At 35.4% G+C, this 23,979-nt stretch overlaps 1 protein-coding gene across 8 annotated transcripts in view; it reads left to right on the forward strand.

Moving 5' to 3' along the window:
- The window catches only part of PKP4 (plakophilin 4), a 239,611-nt gene that overhangs the window by 149,410 nt on the left and 66,222 nt on the right, over nucleotides 1-23,979 (forward strand). For all 8 annotated transcript variants that reach the window (XM_054562436.1, XM_054562431.1, XM_054562437.1 and 5 more), the window contains exon 4: nucleotides 13,449-13,483. In XM_054562436.1, the coding sequence (XP_054418411.1) occupies nucleotides 13,449-13,483 (35 nt within the window). The remainder of the gene's footprint in view (nucleotides 1-13,448; nucleotides 13,484-23,979) is intronic.

Below are 23,979 nucleotides of genomic sequence, written 5' to 3' on the forward strand. Positions count from 1 at the left end.
TTTTTGTTTTCATTTTTTGTTTGTTTTTACTGCAAATGTTTATGGTGTCTTCTGAATTTACACAAGAAATATCAATGCCTTTGCTTTATTGTAAAGATAAATACAAGGGTACAAATCCCTAAATATTAGAAGGGATTATTATGCCTAACAAAATGACAAAGCACCTTAGTAGCAGCATAAATATATGTCTGCATTTTATCATTCTTAATCTTGTGAAGAGCACTCTGTTAATCAGATTAGATTTGCCCCCCTGACTCTTTCAGTTCCTACTTTGGTGTCTTTGTTTCTCATATCCTTAGGTGAAATACTTCTTTATATTATAGGGAGAAGAACAGTATTCATTTAGCAACTATTGCATAACAGACACTCATTCTAGATGTTTTGTACACATTATCTTGTATCTGTTCAGTAGGGTTTTTTCTTTTTGGTTGGTTTTTTGTGTGCTTTAGTTTGCTTCAGTTTTAATTATTGCATACCTGAATTTAACATGAGGATGATACTTCTCCTTGAAAATAGTATTCTATTGGTTTCCCACTGGAGTGTCAATAAGTGGTTTGAGAACATTTCACCTCACTTCACTCTACCACCCCAAATAGAGAGTCTGTATAAAATCATGCTTACTAGACAAAGACAATTGTAAAATTCCTATGCCACAGCCCCACATCCACTACCACTATGTTGTTTCTCCTTTATGGAAAACCTGGGATGCCTACCATTTCTGTTCTTGACTGGTCACAAACATGTTACAGGAAGTCATGTAGATATTAATTTAGAGATTCTTGAAAAACATTTTCTTCAGTTCTTTCAGGGCAAAGAATTTATCATTCCTCCATTTAATCATTAATCTCCATGTTGAAATAAAGGAAAGTTGATGTTACGTTCACATTCTCCTTACCATTTGACAGGTTAAGGACAGAGCAGAAAAGCTCATGTGTGTCAGGGTGTTTCCTTAACCCTTCAGAGAACTACCTATATAGTTCTAATCCAATGATGTATGGAAAGGGAAATTTGAACTGTGATTTTCTACCTAAACACGAGAGCCATCCATTAGTGCATTTTCAGCAGTTAGTCAGCTTGCTATAAAAATGAACATGACATGTCTGCCAAGGGGGGAAAATAACAACTGATGAGTTTGCCAGACTTTGTAGTGACTGAACTGTTATTATAGCTATCCTCCCTGAGGCTTCACAATCTACTTAATAACAAATCAATCTAATCTGTTTCTTACATAGATTTTTCTACTCTGCTGTTGTGTTACTCCACAATTAAATAGGCGGAAAAGTACTCTGAAGTTTAAGTGGGGAAAAAAACCTGTAGGCTACAGATTTTCACGGCTAAAAAACAAAATCTTATATTAAACAGTTGTACATTTTAACCACTGTCAGATAGTTTAGATACAAAATTTGGTTCACATTAATCGACTACTTATAATCCAAGAAGGAATTTCTTTAGAGAATATGTGTGTTTGTTCCTTTTACCTCTGTTTTTATTGGAAAGAAACAAAAAAAACAGCCATTTATTCTGGAAACCTATGCTGTGTAGTCTTTGCTTCAGAACAAGCCAATTAAAGGTTGCTCTATCACCACCCACCTTTAGTTATGTTATCAATAATAGTGCTATTTGAGCCACACAAAAAAAATTCAGATAATCTTAGCAACCATGATATAAGAACATGTCTTAGCAAGTACAAAAGACAGATTTATATCTTTTCTGCATTAGCAAAATAATTTTTAGTAAAAGCTTACTTGGAAATGGTAAGTGGAACCATATTTTTTTGTATTCCAGATGAACATAAATTCAAAGATAGAAATTATATTATTTTTTAATTCTTATTCAAGGATACATTTGGATATGTTTTATTGATTTTTAGAGATGGGGGAGGGGGGATGGAGAGAGAGGGAGGGAGAGAAGCATTTATGTGAGAGAATCATTGATTGCCTCCTGTATGCACTCCACCTGGGGATCGAACACACAACCTATGTATGTACCCTGACCAGGAATTGGACCTGCAACTTTTTCATGTGTGAGACAGTGCTCCAAACACCTGAGCCATCTGGCCAGGGCAGAAAATATATTATTGACTTAACTAGTATATTAAGAATAAGTCTAGAATTTAAAATCTTGGGTGCATTTTGCAACTACTAACAAAATAATGTATCTGGATCTGTGATCACCAATGTTTTCTAAAATCATTAGCTGAAAAGATGATGGGAAATTTTACAGTGACTGGATCAGGCAAATAGGCCCTGAACCCACTGATCTACCTGTGTTAGTGTCACAAGACAGAAGTCATGGCCTACTGATGTGATGCAATAGGAAGTAGGTTGGTTATACATTGTACTCTACACTTGCCAGCAGCCCATGGAAACCAAGGCTGTCCTGTTACACCACACTTTGCTGTCCCTGTTGCTTATGATTTTTTTTAAAGACTAACACCTATGCTGTGTTTTTGCTCCAAAATTGCTCAACCATCTAGATATAAATACCAGTTCATAGGAAATACAGGGACAGAGAAACAATAAAGCTGATTTTCCGCTTCTGTCATATTGCAAACCATTGTTCCTCTTTTCTTCTCCAAAGAATGCTGGACCTGAAATCTGGGAATTTAAAGCAACTTTGCCCAGCCACTTCCCTTGTCGAGTTGTCATAGAGGGTGCCTATTCAACCACTGAACAGTGTTTATGGATCACCCATTATACCTCAAAAATGTGTTTTTGAGATACCATGTTCCCCCATTATCATTATCATCATTCTTTCTCATTTATTCTTACAGGCTTTTTTCTTTTCATTCCCCTTTTCAATAGTATGGAAAATCTGCACATTAATGTGCTCGGGATAAATAGAGAAGAGAAGGAAACAAAGGAAGTAGGGAAATAGGGACAAAGTAGGAATCCAGGAGAGTATTCGGGAGAGATTTAAAGCATTTTAGAACCCCTTTCCTAGATTCCATACCTCTTACTACATGGAAACGTAGCATATGCTATGCCAAATGTTGACTGTATCCTTATGTGTCCATTCTTTTTTCAGAGCAGTTATTGATGATTGGGTCTGTATTCTATCCCATGTGAATCAGTTCCTCCTTCAGCACTAAAATGGCTATTTTATGATGTTTGCCCATGAATCAAGAGCTGAAAATGCTGTTACACCTTAAGAAAGACAGTTTTCTTCAAAAAGCAAAGCAGAATTTAAGAAATATATTATGTTCTTTCATTTTACACTCATAATGAGAATAAAATTTTCTCTAAGAAAGTCTTATTTAGAAAGTAAAGTCTTACTCTGGGTAATATCATTTTCAAACACACCAGATTCAATAGTGCCTTTACATGAGTATCAAAGAATTGAATGTGAATAAATCATTTGCTTTTGAATATCTAAACAGGAGAAATAATCAGGAGAGTACAGGGTTAATAAAAAATTTAGGCTTATGATATCTTAAAATTTATTTTAAATAAATATTTACGTGGGTTTTTCAAAGCATTTTAAATTCTAATATACAAAATGATCTTGTATGCATCATAAAGCTATTTATGTGATGATTTTTTGAGAGATTGGGATACCAGCCAGGATATCTGTTAGAACAGATCTCTACAGCTTAGTCCTGTCCTCCATCTCAAGTAAAGCAAGTAGAAAAACAGGACCCTTGCTCTCCTCCTTACCAGTGCTAGCTTTATTTAAAAGTGTAAGATTTGAATTGTTTAATGCATTTCTTTTAAGCATGTTTGTGTGTTTTCTTTTTCATTTTAAACTAAAAAAATTTTTGTTCTGTTTCTTCACCTTTGAGGGTTGTGGAAGAATAGAAATGAGGAATACAGTAACATTTTGTAGACCATGGCCATATATAAATTGCAGTAGTCCTTCTATTCTGAGACTGACCCTTTGCCTATATAGCATCCTGAGTTATGACAGAATATTTAAGAAAGAGAGTTTGGTGTTGTGTTTAGCCGTTACACTATTTTCATCTCAGTTGCTTTCACTCTTTCAAATGTCAACTGAAATGTTAGCAAACCCTTCCATTCTAATTTCTACTTTTACTGGTTGGAAAACCCATTGTGGGATGGGCTTAAATGGAAGTCATGCTCCCTGGATAATTCATGGGGATACCAGAGGGAGCTGTTTGTCTCATTTTTGTCTAGTGCTACATCCTTTTTGATCTTCCGCTTTCCACATGGCCTTCTGGATCTTTCATTCATAGAATCAAAACACTAACAAAATGCATTTGTCAAAAAATATTGAACGTCTCCTAAAATATGTTCACCTACAATCCCTATGAAATTCTCCCGAATTTTTGAAAGGGCTATTTTATAGTATTTCCTCTTTGTTCAGTGTTTTTTGCTGTGCATCAGATACATAATTTTCTCTTTAGGAGACTTCTTGCATTATTATTTATTTATATATTCCTTTTCCTGGAATTCATTTTAGGCAGCTGTTCTAAGGGTCCAAAAATATGGTAGAGTAGCATGAGTGAAAAGTGAGATGAAGAATTGTGGAAACAAGGGTAAAAACAAAGTAGAGCCAGTAAGGAGAGTATGAATGTCTACCACAGTGGTTGGTTATACATTGTACCCTACACTTGCCAGCAGCCCATGGAAACCAAGGCTGTCCTGTTACACCACACTTTGCTGTCCCTGTTGCTTATGATTTTTTTAAAGACTAAAATTGTGAAACCACACTGTGAGACCATGGCCATTTTTTTTTTCAGGTAAAGTGTCATTGAGAGAGAGTATACATTTGGGTCAAACTGTAAACCAATACCTTTCCTGTGTTCCATGCAGTATGAAGCTTACCTTCCTATAGCTGTCTTGTTTGTTCCTTCTGTTGGTTACACAAGTGATTGGGTTTAGAGTACAGCTGGATTGGCACAAGTCCGCACCACTGTTGGAAGAGAACCTTAGGCCCGTCCTCTATTTCTGGTGGGTCAGGAGCCACTGCAGCCTACATGAAGGGTATCATTGTCAATCCAAGCACCCTTTCATTTCTCTAACTTCAATATCACCCTCAGATTTATGAATAATTATGAAAAGAAGCCCTTTGGCCTATCCCATATGCTTTGCTTTAATTCAAATTATAGCCATATACCACTTTCAGGGCAATTTAAAACCATGACACATTAAAAATAATGATAAGCTTCAGTTATGAGCATGTCGTCATGTCATGGTCACCCTTGTCCTGACTGCTGAAATCGGGTGGTCCATTCTTACGAAGAAGGAAATCAGTTTTCACCCCACAGGGTATTGTCAAGGGTCTGGTTTCCTTGAAAAAAGAACAGAGAAAGGAGCCTCAGTCCTGGAACGATTGTTAATTGGAGGGAGAGCTTTTGTTTTTTTTCTTTTGGTTGAGATTGATTATGAAGAGATAATAACTAAATTTGGAAGAGGCTCTAAAAATGTAGTTAAATGTCAAGACAGATTGTTTTCTGATTGTGGCTAAAATATCCTTATTGTCATAGGCTAGTGGTTTTTTTTAAACTAGGGTCGGGTCCTCAGAGCCCCTCAGGGATGATAATGTGGTAGGTAGAGACAGTTGTTTGCATTCCAACTCCCTCCTCTGCTTCAACCCCATTATTTGTTCTACATATTGGTCTTCCTGACTTTGACTTACTAAAATAGCCTAGTGGAAGAATGAAGAGCTATTTACACCTGTCTTGAGAAGAGTAATCATGATATATTGTTTAATTTTGTATAACTGCTCTATTTGTTCTGATGCTGAGACAGAAATTAAGTCTCTGTTTAATGTAAAGGATTTATTTCTTAGTCAGTTGTTATCCAATTAAAAGTGAGAGATGAGGTCCCTGTTTCCCAAACACAGGAAAAACAACTAATTAGAACCGAACAGTTACATATTGGTAGTTGGTATGAGTTCTTGGAATATCAGGAGATGGTGTGTAGCTTTTAGAGAACCCCCAATTCCATCTCAGTCTTCAGACCCCACTTCACACCATGCTAATATGAGTATAAAAAGCCCTGAGACTTCCACAGGTATTATATTCAAAGTGTAGCATTCTCAAGCATAAATTCAAGTACGTTCAAGAAAGCTTGGACACAGCTTTACCTAGCTAAGTTCTGATAAGACACTAGTGGAATATTTTACAGATGCATTAAGAAAACTGAATCAAGTTTTAAAAGTAATAATTAAAACGGAAGGCAAAGCACTTCATGACAGTAATAAGACTTGAAATATGTTATGATGTTAGCTCCACATTATAACTGAAGACTTAATTTAATTATAATTAGTGAAGATAGAGAAATTTAAGTGTTCAACAGAATGGATTACTCAGATGAAGAAGTTTGTTTTAAATATATCCTGCAACGCTCCAAGTAGAGACAAAAACTTGAGAATTGTTAATAGTTATTTTGCCAGATTCCTGGGGGAGAAAAATCCTAGGTGTATAATAGGATATATGGAATTACCTGGGAACTGTGGAGCCCATATCTATGATTCCTGAAGCAGTTCATTAAAAAGCATTTTGTAATGCCTAGAGGATAACAGGTGTTAGATAATTACACTGTGTAACCATTGCCAAAAAATAAATCCCAAACAAATCTACTTTCTCTTTTTATTTTTTAGCTGAAAAATAGACCTTGGAATCAATTCAAAAGTAGTTATAAATATTAAATTAATGGATTTCCAAAGGTAATTATAATAAACCAATAGAGTTGCCAGAAGTTTTCATAATGGATTTAGAATCCAGAAAACCTACACATTTGCTAATGGAATAATTTTAATTAGTAGAATGGTAAAGCCTACCAATAACAAATGAAAAAGTTGAAGGGAAATTTTTTAAAATAAGCAAACCACAAGTTGAAGACAAGACATTAATATATGTGTAAGAAACAGAGAACAACAGTTTGGAATGTATTCTAGCTACTGAGATTTCATCTGTAAACATAAGATAGTTGTTGCATTAAAAGAGTTAACACATGCAGTAGAAATACAGAACTTTTGTGTGGAATTCAGAATTATGTTGGGAGCCCAAAACAATAAAACTAATAGGAAACTCAAGAGGAAAGACTAAGGAAGGCCAGCAATGTAAAAATGTACCTTAAAATTTTTTATAAGATTAATAACCATTTGATCAGTTAGTGTTCATTTACTCATTAGTTGTGTTCAGTAAAGGAATAAAGCCTAAGGACCATTTTAAATATTATGAACGAATATGCTGTAATAGTGAAATAAGTAAATTCTGTAATACTACTGAATTGGGATGGTTCAAACAACCATTTGAAGAGATGATCATAATACAAAGGGAGGAAATGTCAAGTTTGCTTGCACATGTAGAATATTATGTTGGTGGTCTCCCAAACTGGCTGGTTTCCCAGTATTTATAATTTTTGAGTTGTGGGAATTGAGCTATATATCTTTCCTCCAGAGACTTCATGTTCTCATTCCTACCTGAGTAGTTAGTCAATACCAATTTACCTCCTTTTAATAGGTGAGTGGAAAGAGAGCTAGCCCTTGTGTTTTGAAAGATGTAGCACACTTTTGGTGGTTAGAAGAATGCTTCTTTACTCAGCACACTGCTGGATCAGTCCTTTCATAAAAGATTCTGGCTTTAAGGTCAGCCTTTCAAGACTCTTGACACTCACTTTTTTTTGAGGGGCATGTGACCTAGTTTGGGAATCACACAGGTACTGTCATGAGTAATTACAAGACAGTGGTAAGCACCCAGAAGGCAAGGACTTTGCCTCTTTTCACTGTTATAATTCCACCTCTGACACTCCATAGATGATCAACAAATATTTGTTGACTGAAAAATATAATAGAAACAATAAGCGTCTTTTCTACAAGGTCCGGAAAGAGCCAAAATCAAGGGTTGGGAGTGGTGAGCAATTGAAACAATTTCTAAAATTACATAGAATTAGCTTTAAAAAGAACAATCCAAAGAGTTAAAATCAACTATTATTTATTTAGCAAACTCTTCCATGCTTCTTGGATGCAGATAGAATTAAAACACAATCTTTACCTTCCAGAAGGCCATAGTTTGGTAGTGGAAACAGAGAGCTAAACAGATACTACAATTACAGTCATGAAAACTTCAAAAATCAAGATGGATTCTTGAGTATATTCTTGGCATAAAGGAGGAAGTGATCAACTTCCATTGAGCTGATTCTTGAAAAATGATTGGTGATCACCAGGGAGAATGCTGTGAAGGATATATATGACAGTTGAACATGCCCATCCCACCATCCTCTATTAATAAATACAAATTTCTAGAAAAATTCATTTCACTAATTTTTCTCCATTTGTACTAAATGAACTTTAATTTGAAATTGGCCATGCTTAAGTTTTTTTGGCCTATTAATGAAGGTTCTGTATACACTCATATATGTGTGTGTGTGTATTAAATTTCTTAACACAATAATTTTTAAAAACAAAACAAAGAAGTGCATGTTATACTTTGACTGTTTTCTAGTCTCAGGCTAAGACCTGATTCTCTTTTCAACAGGGGAATAACTCTTGGATTCTATTCCAATTTAGTGTGTCCCTCTGGAGAGTAGTGACAGTAACCTAAAATCTATCAGTGATCAAAGGAACCCCATCTAGACCTGGGAGAAGATAAGAAAAATGACATAGTAAAATTTCCATGTGGCACCAACAAATTCTCCACTGCCTCCTCCCCTGCTGTTTACCTTGGTGTCCACTAAAGCAGTCTGGCTTATATCAGACAAACTAGAATCGGGACAAAATTGGGTACAGAATTAAGTAGGCCATTTTTTCAAAAATACTGCTGTTATTAAGTGATACAAAGGGAAGGTAAACTTCATTAGAGCGTTCAATTTCATGGGTATTTAACATATATATTGTTATATGGTACCTGCATATACCATTTTGGATGGAATTTGTATAATTTTGAAAGAGTTTACAGATTCTACTTCTCCATGTTCTATTCCCAAAGTACCATGGGAAGCGCGAAGCAGGATGGTGTGTGAGAGAACTGCAAGTAATTAGAAGTGCCTAGAATGTAGGTTTGTGAGGGAAAGGACAAACGGAAGGAACCAGGTGGTAGAGGGCCTTCTGAGCCAAACTAAGATGTCTGAATCTGTGCCATACTAAGATGTTGGAAATTTATCCTCTGTGGATCTGTTGTACATTAGCATCAGGGTGACAGTGTCATATTGGAGTGTTTGAAAAATCACTTTGAACAGCAGCATAGAGAAGAGTCTGAAAGGATGAGAAATTAAAGCCAGGAAGACAAGTTAGGGAAGAGACTGAAAGAATGGTCCAGCTAAAGATGATGCGAGGACGAAGGCCTGAGCCTGTCTGTGGTAGTATGGATAAAATCAAAAGGTGTATGTTTTGATTGATGGCCATTTGCAGGTGCTGTCTTAGGATCTGGATGTACATCTGTGAACAAGGGAGACTTCACTGTCCTCATGGAGTTTGCATGCCAGTCAGGAGGGGGATGGGAACAATAAAATGATTCCATGTTCTTCAATTTGAGTGACTGGGCAGTAATGTAATGATTAAACAGGAGTGAGTTCGGGGAGAGTTTCAGTGTGTTGAATATGAAATATGTCTAGTATGCATTTGGAAATACAGGTCTAGAGTTGAGGAGTGAAGTTCTGGCTCTCCTCAGAGGGCCTGTTTATATTTGTTTTCAGTTGTAGTACTTAGGTTTCTGCTAACATCAGTCAGAACTTTTGGTTGAATAGAATCTGCTCTGGCTTGTGTAAGCAGACAAGGAACTTATTAAAAGCTTCTGGGTGTCAACTTACGGAATCCCTAGGAAGGCCAGAGAGCCTGATTCTGAGTCAGGGCACCCAGGAGCAGTGCCCTCCGTCACTGCTGAGTCCACCACCGATGCCCCCCACCTTACCATTGCCGCCCCCTCGCGTGCGTGCTTGTAGACCCTCGGTAGCCGGCCTGCCCTCTGGCTGCAGAGGAGTGTGAGCAGGTTAATTTTCTGACTCATGGGAAAATGCTAAAATAAGGAGGGTTTCAAAGACATTGCACAGCTATAAAAATCCAACAAAAATATTTTTGCCTCTAACTTATGTCTCTGAATGGAAAAAAAAAACATTTAGTTTCATAAGTGTGTACAGTTTTACAGTGCTTGACTACATATTTTCATGTATTGTTGTGATATAGGCATGGTGTCTTCCTTAAAACAAAACTATCATTGTTCACATTAAAATGAATTGCCTTGGTTTATTAATTTGCTAATGAATTTTATTTTAATTGTTGTTCATACCATCTTATGAATGGATCTCATTCTAGAAAGTTGTTGATAATTGTTATAAGAAAATGTGAATGCATCTTCCCACTGAAACTAAGTATTATGTGTGGTTCAGTTTTTGTATATTAAAATGTGTTTCACATTCCACTGGAAGCTCCTGAACACAAGCTATTTGGCATCTTCAGATAAGAAGTGAAGGGAAAGGGACGGAGTCTTTTGGGCATTCTGCCTGTAGTCACATTGTAGGCATTCCGTAAAAGATGGGGGAAGTGTTTCTAGGAATAGATGGTTAGAGGGAGAGAGGGAAGGAGGAGGGAATAAGCTTCTAACCGGGAGCTGCCTTTAATTGTTCTAATAAAAGCAGGTTACATTCATTGACTTAACATTTCAGAGGGATTAAGCAAAAACAAAACATATGTATATAAAACATATAGACACAGTGTAGTGATAGCCAGAGGGAAAGGGGTTGTAGGGGGTACATAGAGGTGGGCAAAGAGGGGAGGTGGGGATGGAAAGAGACTTTGCTTGGGATGACGGGCACACAATGCAGTGTGCCGATGATGTTTTGATGAGTTGTACACGTGAAACCTGTATGGTTTTGTGAAATAATATCAACCCAATAAATTCAATTCTAAAACAAATAGGTTATATTCAGCAACTTAATGTTTCAAAATCGCACATATATATTGTCTGATCCCTGAATTCCAGAGCGGTGATTCAAAAGGAAATAGACTCTTCTGGATAACCTATAATGGCCGGTCATAACAGAATTGTAGGGTTAGTGTGAGGGTCATGGGGCTGAATATGCTGATGTTGGCAAAAGTAGGTTTATGTGAACCAGTTTATCCTTGTATTATTTATAAATTATTGTTTTATTTTCCGTACAAACAACTGTAAACCTACTTTTGCCCCACCCTTTATAGTCATCAAAATATACCATGGAACTTTGTGCTTATTTTTAATAGTAATATTAGTTTATTTTTCTAATGATTTGTATATTTTACCTAATATAGAGTTGGGGAAAATAATATGACCTGAGGCTTTCTATTGCCTTCACTTAGGAATGCCTTATTATATTGATGACCAAAGAGGTCTTTTCATTAGAAAAAATACCATTTGCTTGATTGTTGTTACACAATGAGGCTACTGGAATTTTATGCCTACGGTAGAGGAGAATAAGTTGACTTGCTTGAGCAGAGTAATATTTGACCATTTATATAACTGATCTTGCAGAACAATGAACAACTTGGTATTTTCACAATTTGTGTTATAAGAACAATATCTATAAAGCATCTGCTGTATTTAAGGCAATATGTTAGGTGGGTACTTAATATGAAGAGATGAGCAAAACAGAGACAGCCCTTGTCCAATCTGAGCAATTAACATGAAATATACTCTCTTGTATATAATTTCAAGAATAAAAAATCTTGTAAAGGTATTTCATTAAAGTTTATGTAAACTTCAAACACAAAAAGTAAATAGGCTTTCTTGATATTCCCAAGAAACTTAAAGTATTAAACATTCCTGGATGGTATTTTGATTTATCATGTATTTTAGTATTGATAAGAAATATGAACATTTTGATAAGAACATAGTTGAATAAATATCAGCCTCAGTGCTTAGAAAACTAATTTAGATAATAGAACTAAATGATAAAAATAGATTCAACAGAAGTTGACATTCAGTTTAGGGAGCCACTTTTAGATTCCTAAGAATGCGATAAAGCACTCTGAGGAGCAAGACAACATGCCCTTACTGGTATTTAACTAAATTTTCACCTTTTTCCATCTCATCGGTTCCTTTTGAAGTCAGTCAGGGCTGCATCAGACAAATGAACATCACTGAAATGCTAAAGATCAGCATTAACTGATTGACTCCATTCTTTGGGAGCATGCTTCCTACTTGCAGCTGATTTCAGTGTCCTGGAATGTGAACTGCTGGGCCTCTGATGAAGAAAAGGCAAATCACACATGAAATTAAAGCTCAGGGAGTTCTTATTCCATCCAGAGTTTTTAACCAGCAGGAGTTTCATTAACCACTTAATGACTTGGGGAGATATCAAGGGGTTAACAACAACTTAAAATCTTACAACTATAGCACTAAAAGGATTGCTCCTCCTTCTGTTCCAGGTCCTTCATTGTACAGTGTTTCCTTATATCCAGAGTCACACACCTTTTCCTTAAATTTAATAAACAGTCCAAAAATACTTCAATATGTGCTTTATTCTGATTTTTTTAAAAATAAAATGTTTGTAAAGAAACAATTTTTTTCCGTTGTGCCCCACACAGATAACTGCTTACTACTTGATTTTTATTTTTCTAGACTTCTTTCTAGGCATATTGTATATGTGTATGCATTGATGTAAAAATGGGGTTACACACTGTTCTGCCATATATCACAGTAATGAAACACCCTGACTTTGGAATCAAATGATCCTGGGTTTGAGTCCCAGCTCTTGAGATTATAAATAAGTCTTTGGCCAGTTACTTTATCTGTAAAATGAAGATAATGTATCTACTCATAAGGTTGTTCTGAATAATGTAAAGGAGACAACCTATGTGTAGTACTTGCAATAAAGTACTTAGTAAATTCTTAATAATCCAGCTTCTTGTTCCTATGTTCCTACCACACTGTCCCCTTGCTTTTCTGTATTGGGTGAGGGGTGGGGGTCAGAGAGGCACAGATATGTTTTTAAATTACTACTCTATAAACCAAGACAAATGTATAGCTAAAAATTTCTTCCGCCTTGTAAAACCTCATATTTTAATATAAAGTTTTATGATTTAAATTTTATAAGTTAACATTCTGTTTGAACTGATCCCAGTAACTTTTGTGCCTGTTGTATCTAGAGCTTGTTTGGAAAATAAGTAAAATGAATGAAGTTCTGAACAAACTTTTTGGTTCTTTCTAATGTAGATATTATTTTAATATATAGGTAATTTACATATTATCACAGAAAGCAGCATAGTAAATCATTTAATTACCATGATTATCATACGCAGTTGTGCTATTTTATTTGTCTCATTCAAGGAGAATCTTATGTCACTTTATAATTTGCCTTACTTTCTAAGTCGACGTACAGTTTTGTCTCAAATTAATGGAGAAGGTTAAGTAATTAACTTAGAAGAATAATTTTGAATTTTGTGTGAGGTTTTTATACTTAATGTAATTAAATGTGAAAATTAAATGTTCATATGCAAAATGGGTCCACAATTAAATTTTATGACAAAGAAAGTAAATGTTCCTGTTTTTTTTTCTTCTTCTTTTTTTCTAGCTCAACTGAAAAGTCATTTCCTTGGAGATCAACAGGTATGAGTTTTTAATCACATAAAAAAAATCTTTACTACGTTTTACACATACACAAAAAGCAGTTTTTTAGACTGGTTTTTGAATTTACGACCTCTTGCCTATGGCCATACCACCCTGAATGCACCCAATCTCATCTGAATTTACTACCTCTTGGTAAAAATAAGCCAAGCAAGCAAAGCCTTTAATGGTGACAATATTGAGCCATTTTGCTTTGAAGGAGTAGTTTTTAATATGCAAAATGTTTTAAATAATTAAATAGATTTGTATATTTCAACAGTAAAGAAAGATAAAGCATTGGACATCAACACTACTAATATCTACCCAATATCTGAAAATCTTTTATCATAAGGAAACACATGAGATCCCCTCACAAAGGTTATTGTATGTATAATCTAGGAAAGTTGGCTAGTCCTTCGTGTAAGTCAAGGTTTTTTCTTTCACAGTGTTTTTCATACTGAGAAGAGTTACCTGAAATGTTCATTTTCTTTATGTAGAATATCTGGTAGCTTCTACGAGAGTCTGGAAGCTTCTTTCTATTTTTCCTTTTTACCCTAAATTCACCTCATATAAAGGACAAATTACGGAGAGTATCTGCCACTTTCACAAATATTTGATGTCTCAGTCTTTAGTCACTAAATGTGTACTGAGCAGCCACATCATAGATCCAGTACTATACAATTGCTTGTCAGACAGTGATGGGCTCAACACACATATGGCCCCCTCACTTCCCCTGGAGCTTATAACATAAAGGACGTTGCCAACAATGTATAAATGCTAGATAGAATAGGCTTTGATATCTAAATACTTCAGCAATTTTTAAACAAGGCTTGAATTGAGTAAAACTCAGATCCCCAAATGCCCGCATCTGCGTTTACCTGAACCTGGTACTAGGAGTCTTGTGTTACTTACAGTGCATACAAGGTACTCTTCTGTTTATAAAGCTACTCCCGAGAACTGTAGTATTTACTCAAGCCATTGATTAGGCAGAGACATGTGAAAAGCTACTTAATGAGACTTACAAAGAACAGTTTAATACAGGGCATGCCATGAATTAATAATGTGTGGCTAATTGCCAAATAAGTATTATGTGGGGAAACATTTTTATAAACGTACAGCCTGCTTCTGAGATAGCTTTGGAGAAAAGATGTACCTGGAACCTAGGGTTTAATTGGTGGAGAGAGTGTTTAGGCAGCAAAAGAGACAACAGAAATGTCCCATGGGAAAACACTGGTTTGGGAGATGATAAGGTGTACAAAGCTAGAAAGCCACAATGGGTCAAATTACAGAGATCTGCACATATCGAGGACTTCAAACTCCCCTCCTGCAGGTTTTGGAGAGGCACTGAAATTCCTTTGAGTGAAAAGTCAGCTGATTTTAACATTCCTATGGAGAAATAACAGAACTATGAACCATTAAAAGGTGTTTTGAAAAATTTAGTTAAAAGAAAAATGCTAAGTACACCGTAGTGCATTTGTTCTTTTGCTCTGGCAAAATTTACCATTTAATATAAAATTCTTCTGTAAGTTCATCTTTAATGCTGCCTCATTAATTTATTCCAGAACTACTCCTTGAGAGCCTTTAACAGGTGTCTAACACACAGTCCTCAGTGTTTAAAACAATTATCCTTGCCCTCTTCAGTGCTTCAGGTCTAGTGGAGGTATATAACAGTATACACTTAAAACTTAGGGTTGCATTGAATGCTATAAAAAAAAATACAAATACATACCATGTTTTCAGGTTGTTTGTAATTTTTCATTCTCATAACATCGTAGTAAACATCCCCCTATGTAAAATTGTATCTGCACCTTAAGCTAGATTTTTATGAAGAAAATTATTTAATGTATATGGAGCATTTTTCAGGCTCTTACTATATGTAACCAAGTTTCATTCCTGAAAAGATTGTGTTGGTTTTCTCTCCCTGAAGGGATATGAGGTTGATCCTCTCATATTCCCTCATTAGTGTCATCATTTATGTTTCTAACTATCTACAAAATATTAAAGTACCTCTGTATTGCCCCTTTTTATTGGAGGGTTAGTGTTTGATAGGTGAGAGTTCTTTATAGCCCAAGGGTAATAGCTCTACCATTCAGGGCCCTGTCATGAAAACTGAGCCCATGAATGTGAGAGATTTGATACGTAGGAAGTTACAGTTAAGAGTGTGGATTGGAATGTTCGGGAGAATTAAACAGCGTGATGAAGCACCCAAAAGATTAATCATACCAGGAAGCTGCTACTGTTTCTAGGATTGCAGGGTCAAAAGGCTAGGTGGTTTTGGAGTTGAGGCGGGGGCAGTTCCAGCATCAGCTGAAACCATGAAATGATGAGCAAAGCTGCAGAAACATCCTGGCTTCTCTGTGTAGTCCTCTTCCTAACCCACGCCAGTCTGCCATGGCTGAACTGAGCTGGAGTGGGCAGTTACAGATTTTTAACTACCAAAAAAGGGAGGCACAGTACATAATTGTGTTTATTTACATATAGACAGAATGATACTAGAGTATGAAGACACGTGATAGGCAGTATCAAATATCTGGGCACTTGGCATTCTTTCTGTCTTCTCTTTCGTCCAATACATTTACTCAGCTTCAGTCATTTGACCACCATCTTCCCTAATTCACTAATGCAGTAAATATAGATCAAATGTTATATATTTAAATATAATATTATATGTGTCTGTGTGTATGTGTATAAACAGCTCCTGAAATACTTTAACGTTAGGGAAATACAGCTCCAGTAATTCATCTGTCCTGACCACAGCTACATTCGTAATTTACACCTGTTAACTGTACTTCATGCCTTCTGTCAGAATATTCTCTTGCCCAAACTCACGTTCAAACCTGGGAGGTATTACATTTATTTATGCTTTCTTTCTTTTGAGGGATCGGGACAAGTGTATTAACCTTCAAACACAGCAATCACAACTGGTATTTATTCTACCTTCTAATATTTTAACTATTGTTCCTTCTCATTATTGTTAGATTTGCCTACTTTTGAGCCATAGCAATAAGCTATTATGATTAGGGTAGAAAATTGAAATTTGATTGTATGAATAAAAGAGTAAAATCTGATTTGTTTCATGTTTCTTTTTCTAAGTAGTAATTGGTGCCCTTTAGAAGTTTGATCATAAGCAAATAATGGGATAAAATGACAGATTTGCTGCTACTTTTATTGTAAAGTTTAACTGTTGTCTTCTCATTACCACTATGCATGCAGTGATACTGAATATAATATGAAAATCGTGTCCTTTTTAGAATTTAGGAGTCTGAGGCACAGTGACTTAAATGTAAAATAAATAAATAAAAATATATATAAAAAACATATATTAAACATATATATATGTTTAAAAGTCTTCAGTCTACTTTTTCTCTGGCTGGGTCTTGACAAAAGAAACACCTTTATTCGATTTTCTTGCTTTCCTAAATAAGAACAGATTACATGAAAGAACTTAGGATTGAAGATCTGTTACTATTCTTTATTTTTCTTTAATATTTTGCACAGTTACTTGTAAACAATTTTTCTACCTTTTTTAATTACCATTTTGACTTGAAAAGCTTAGCACTTTAAAGCGTATAGGCAGTAAGGTGAATTGTTAGCCAGGCAGTGGTTTGCTCACTCACTGCTTGGGAGAGCTCCCTACCTACTCAGGTGATTTCAGGATGTTACATTCTGTTGAAATGCCAGAAACTGAAACCAGCTGCTGAATTTTGTTTCTAAATACCTAACATCCTTTAGAGTCATTTTCTAAGAGCTCAGGATGCCCTAAGCAAAAAAGGTTTTCATTTCTTTCTGAATCAGTTCAACAGAATAAGATTACTTGCTTTTTCTGGTTGGTTGGTTGGTTGGTTGGTTGGTTGGTTGGTTGGTTGGTTGGTTGGTTCGGTTGGTTTTTATCTGGTGCTAGGCATAGGAAGCTGTTCGAAAGTAAAAAAAGCGAAAGCTTTTTAAGTTTGGATGCTTGAAGAGATAACTTCCCAAGTCGTGGGGAAGAGCTGTTCATTTTACAAAACATTTTCTTTTCCCAGTCTGATTGGGAAGAAGACTTAAGGAGAAGCTTCCCTAGGAGTAATAAAGTTGTTTTGACCCATTTATGCTCTATTGTTATCTTACTTTCCTGTGACCTTCTCTCTGCATTGGTCTGCATTTTGTAACCTAACAGCATTGCTTATGTACCCTCTAAAAACATGTATGCACATCTTTTTGTCTTTTATGAAGAAGAGAACTTGTCATTTTTTGTTTTCAGTTTGTCTTTTCCTTAGCCTTGCATTGTTTTATAAACTCGCATTTTTGTGTTTTTATGTATTGTGCTAAAAAGGGGTGAAGAGCGGATGTTGTCCCAGTGTTCCTCCTCCCCCTTATTAGTGTGTCATTTTTCCCATGTTCCCCTGTCTTTGTATCTCTTAACAATTTATGTATTTGTACAATCTCTTCTTACTTTCCACCAAAGTTTGAGATAGCTCCTGAGAAGACATAAAATAAAAAAGAAAAATAAACACCAGAATCACAGAAAATACATATAATAATAGGTCTTGAGGAAAATGAGAATGCAAATATATGCACATGTAATTATACTTCTTCATGATGGAAAACATTGTGCAGAATATCCTTTAAAGAAAAAGCCTTGGACTTACCTCTCTTTGAGGAGAAACACACCAATTCAGTTATAAAAATAACCATACACAGGGTGTGCTACCCACCAGGAAGAAGCTGTTGAAGCTGTAAATTGAATCCTTTTGTCAAAGTTATCATTGATTGTTGCTTAAATCCTCCAGTCACATGCTGTAAAGTGGATTTTGCCACAATTTTACACTATTTTTGTTCCAAGGGAAAAAAATTTACTGGAGCCCAGGGAGTTTGCCAGCTTATGTATAAAATGAGGGGAGGGGAGTGGCATCAGCCTGAGTATCTGCTCCTCTGCCTCCCCTCCCCTTCCTTGTAGATGAGGAGGAGGAACAGCCTGCAGAGCTGGGCACTGTCTGTTCCCACCAGGCCAGAGAGTAAGGCTCACTTTCACTTGAAGAGAATGTTCAGGAAATAGTTGCAGGAGCAGAAAATCAACGGAACTTAAGTGATTGGGAATTATTTCTCATAGATAAGAAATTGAAGAGATCAAAAGATGACAGTATCTAATAAAGCAATGAGTTATCAAAGGACACAGTAGTGTAAATGGGGAAATTTCTGGTTGACCCAGAAGGCATTAAAGGATAGACTTGGGTCTTTTACTATATGTAGTGCATAGGAGAAAAAAATTTTAACAATTACATGCAGTTAGGATATTTGATGTTTGACAATAAATATGAAAGGGAAAGAAAATGAAAAGATTGTAATGAAATAGAAATTTTAAACTGATGAGAGTATTTAATTTCACAGTGCTACATTTGTTTATTGTAGAATATGTATTGAAGTACCATGATTTTAACATACTGTCCATTTAAATCATGATTTGGTGATACATACTGACAGTAGTAAATATGTACTAATAACCATGTAGGAGTTAGGTTTTGTATTTTGTTTATATATTTAAATTTTGTTTCTAAAATGTGTGGACACAAGTTTCACTGATGTGGGTTTAAAAAATAATAATAATACTAAGCATAAATGATAACTGAGAGTCTAGACCTAAGACAATTTATTTGCCTTTCTTTTCTCCATCTGGAATAGTTTACAAAACAAAAAAGCATCAACACATCATAAGAGTCCAACTTAAATGGGAACACTTTATGCCTCAGTAGAGATGTACTGAATTCATAAAATACCTACATGAAGAAGTTATATTATACATGTTTATAAATAGACTACTAGATTTGCAATTATGTATAAAAGACTACTATTTTATTGAGGATTTAGGATGTTTTTTTGTTAAAGCTACAAATTGTACAAATGACAAAATTTTATTGTATATTCCTTTCTGTTTCTATTCTAAATACTAGGAGAAATACAGGCTTCCATTAAAATTATCCGTAGAGCCCTGGCTGGTTTGGCTTAGTGTATTGAGTGCCAGCCCTGAACCAAAGGGTCGCCAGTTCAATTCCCAGTCAGGGTACATGCTTGGGTTGTGGGCCAGGTCTCCAGTAGGGGACATAGAAGAAGCAACCAGACATAGATGTTTCTCTCCCATTCTGTCTCCCTCCCTTCCCTTCTCTCTAAAAATAAATAAATAAAAACTTCAAAAAAAATAAAATTATCCTCAGAGTTCAAGTTTATCCTCCCATATATTTAGGCCTTTTTAGTCACATAGTCGTGATACTGTCTTACCACAATTGCAGTGATGTAGCTTCCTGATCACTACTCTAAAGGGTCTATTCACTTTACAATATTTTGTTACAAAAGTAAGGCATGCATTTTTTTTTAATAATAATAAGTTTAGAAACACTTGGAGTAAAAGATAAAAATTTCCTTCATTCCCACATCTCCGTGTCGCATGGCCATTGCCCCACACACTGAGGGTGAGGCAGCCACGAATCCCTTCTAGAGAAGTTTTATGACATGAAAGAAAGAAAAAAAATGGAGAAGTCCACCTGCATAAACAGTTACAAACTTACTTGCCTCCTGTTTGTTCCCTGGAAACCAATTTGTTTTTCCCCTAGACACCTTTTCTCCCCTCTCCTTCCTTATTACATTTACCCCTAACTTTAGCTATTGTTGTGGAATGATATTTAATGTAAACTGTGGTTGAAAAATAAAATTTAAAAAAAAAGAAAAAAATAGGGAAGCTCCAGGAAGTCATCTCTTGAGCCTCAGATGTTTTCAGTTTAAAATGATCTTCGTGCCAACTCTCTTGGGGTCTAAATGGGTTCCTACAAATAGATATTCCTGCTTATACCTATCTATGCTCACTATATTACCAGGGTATAAGAGTGTAAAACTTCAGGAATATTTTAATAAGTTATTAGTCTTTAAAAAACATTTGCTTCAAATTTCCTTATCAATTTTATGGGCAGATTAAATAGTAAAATTATTTAAAGAAATAATTATTAAATATTTATTAAATCAGAACATTCCATGGAGACTTCAGCATTACCAGTGATAATACTATCATTGGATTAGTTCTTACGAAAATTGGAAATCAGCCTGATCTTGGAGTTTAATAAAGTTTTCTTGTGTCCTGTCAGTTTTGCTTTTTTCTCTTTTTATATCTGGCTCAAAATGATCAGATACATTTTCTGTCGAAAAATTGTAACAACCACTGCCAAAACAAGCAAAAACAATTTTTTAAATCTTTATTGTATTTTTCCATTACTATTTAGTTCCCTTATACCTCCCCCCGCCCCCTGCCCAAGCAATCACCACAGTGTTGTCCACATCCATGAGTCCTTTATTCTTTTTGCTCAGTCCCTCCAACCCCTAACCTCCCATCCCCAATAGCTGTCATCCTGCTCTCCATCTATGAGTTTGTCCCCATTTTCCTTGTTCAATTTGTTCATTAGATTTCACATATGAATGAAATTATAAGGTATTTGTCTTTCTCTGACTGGCTTATTTTACTTTGCACAGTATTCTCCAGGTCCATCCATACTGTCAAAAGGGTAAAACTTTCTTTTTTTTTTTCTTTTTTACAGCCAAGCAGTGTTCATTGTATAAATGTCCCATAGTTGTTTTATCCACCCATATACTAGTGGACCCTTGGGCTGCTTCCATATCTTAGCTATTATAAATAACACTACAACATAGGGGTGCTTATGTTCTTTCTAATTAGTGTTTTTGCGTTCCTTCGGATATATTCCCAGCAATGGGATCACTGGGTCAAAAAGTAGTAAAAAAAGATCCATTTTTAATTTTTTGAGGTACCTCCATACTGCTTTCCACAGTGGCTGCACCAGTCTGTGTTCCCATCAGTAATGCAGAAGGGTTCCTCTTTCTCCACATCCTCGCCCACAGTTTGTTGTTTGTTGATTTATTGATGATGAGGTACCATCTCACACCTGTCAAAAAACAAACTTTTTATTACCAGTGGAGGTAGTTTGGATACAAACATCTCACTCCAGAGGTTCCCAGACTTTACTGCACATTAGAATTGCTTGCAGAACTGTTAAAATTTTGATGCCCAGGCCTCCCCTACACAGTTCAAAAGTCTGAGACCTGAACCAGGTATCAACAGTTGTCACAGATCCCCAGGTGATTCCACTCTACAGCCTGCGTGCCACTGCCTTACTCTAAATTAAATTAATTACATGTAATTGAAGAGAAGAACTGACAGTTTATCCTGCCCATTCTATACAGATTGTATTTCAGGATAACCAAATAGTCCTAGTCATTACTAGCTCTATAAAGATGTCTAAAATATGCCAAAAGAATTCCTGTTGATAAGTGTTAGAACAGTAACATTAGAAAAAAATCACAATTTGCAACCCTTAATGAAATAATCAGTTCAAGCAAAGATGGTCAAAGGATGTAAAAGCCTCTGTATTTCCACTCCTAGCTGCACATTACAATCCTCTTGGGAGCTTTTTAAAATTCTAATATTCAGACCACAGTTTAGCTACCAAAAAGGCAGCTAAAACCTACAGTTTAGGTTGATTGAATTGGACTGCTTGGACATCTGGCTCAGTCAGCAGCAGTTTCTCAACCCTGGCGCAGGGTGATCGCAGTGTGCAACAAAGGCTAAGCACCATTGCTTTCGGAGAAAGTTTGATGGTAAACTTAAAAAGAGAAAGGTCAGGCTGCCACCACTTAAAGTAGCTGTTTAATCTTAGCAACTATAAAAGTTATGATATGGCTTGATGGCATGTTATGGATGAGTACACAGCATCATCCATAGAGTATCCAACTACAAAAGTTTTACCTGAGAGCTTTTAGCTCTTTCTACTTAGAAGAAATATCAAGGTTGGAGTATGTATAAAAACCCCCATGAGAAACCGATACACAAATTCCAAACATGGAGCTCCCTGTGTGAATTTATTATTGTGGTCTCTTCAGTGAGCCAAGAAAATGAAAATAAGGGAATCTTCTTAGATATAAGGAAATTAAGTGACAATCACATTCAAACACAGCCATTACACCTCATTTCAGCCTGACGAATATAAACCAACTGAAGAAAGGTATTTCTGAAATGTCAAGAAAATTTGGTATGAACTCATTATGTAGCATTATGGAATAATTGTAGTTTTGTGAAGTGCTTACTCTATAGAGCTACATATAAAAGTATTTAGAGTTTAAATGATCTGATGTGGGGGATCTGTTTTAAAATTCTGAAACAGAAGAGAAGATAAATAGAACATAAAAATGGCGCATAATGTAATTATTCAGTCTGGGGAAAGTTAATTTTACTTTTCTCTCTTCTTTTATATATGTTTGAAAACATTAAAAATTTTAAATACAAACTCTTTAAGCGAAGAGTTCAAAATATTGGGGTTAAAATAGTATACCAGAGTGACATGTGTTAAAGCCAGCAAAGTATCCTGAAGTTTAGCCCTAACATGAAATGAGACCAATTATGTGATAGATGACATGAGTTTCCCAGCTAGTGGATGTTATTTAATTTGTATTTCCACATAGTTGGGATTTTGTTAATTGAATCCTTGCAGAACAAAATTATCTGCAATGTGCTGGGCATTGGCCTTTCTGGTAGCTTAGAACTTCACATTTACCACTATGTTTGTGCATCGGAGGCAGCCACCAAATAATACTAGCATTTTGCTTTAGCAAACGTGTGTGAATGTTTCTAAGCCATTTAAGTATGGTATGCCAACACATCCCCAAAAAGCTTAAATGAGTTAGTGCTTTATAAAAACCAAGTATCTAGTTTTAGCCTTTAACATTCTATGTTTAATACAAACATGTCAAATATTTAAAATTTCTCATGCTTTTAGTGATATGTGAAGAAATATTCTATTAACTATCTAAAAATAAAACAGAAATTATCAAGGCAGAAAGCTCCCCTTTTTCCATTACCACCTTCTCAGCACACAGAGCCACACTTCCTCAGTGTAAAACTGTTGCTTTGGGGAATATCAGAAAAGCTACCACCTATAACTCCACATTTTATTATGCCAGAGTTAGACTGCATTTGGCTTTAGACTCAATAATCATTCCCAAAATGGATGATTCAGTAGAATATTATAGGGAAACCTAGTTTCAGAAGACCAACCATGTCTTTTGATGGTAAATATGTATGCAATTTTTTAAAGATTTCAATTTCTTTAACAGAAAGACTCTCTTATATCTCCCACTGTCAAATATTCCTATTTCTGTATTTAGTAACATTTTTCCCAAAAGGAATAAAATATATCTTTGAAACGGTATTTTAGAGTGATTTTTGGGCACTTATTTTCCGTAGACCAGTGACTTTCGAACTCCTTGTCTTTTTAAGTTTTCCTCTTACAGAGTATAAATTTTTTTATGTATGATACCTATATTTTAATTAGTACCCGGACTAAAGTACTTAATTAAAATGACCATTTGTGAAAATTAACTTTTTTCCTAAGAATCATTTTTAATCATTTTGTGTCCCTTAATAGAATTCAGGAATTTTAAAATATTTATGACTAGGAGGACTTTGTGGT

The sequence above is a fragment of the Pteronotus mesoamericanus genome, unplaced genomic scaffold (genome assembly GCF_021234165.1).
Source record: "Pteronotus mesoamericanus isolate MK-2021 breed Mesoamerican mustached bat unplaced genomic scaffold, CSHL_Meso_final scaffold_651, whole genome shotgun sequence".
NCBI classification, from domain to species: Eukaryota; Metazoa; Chordata; class Mammalia; order Chiroptera; family Mormoopidae; genus Pteronotus; species Pteronotus mesoamericanus.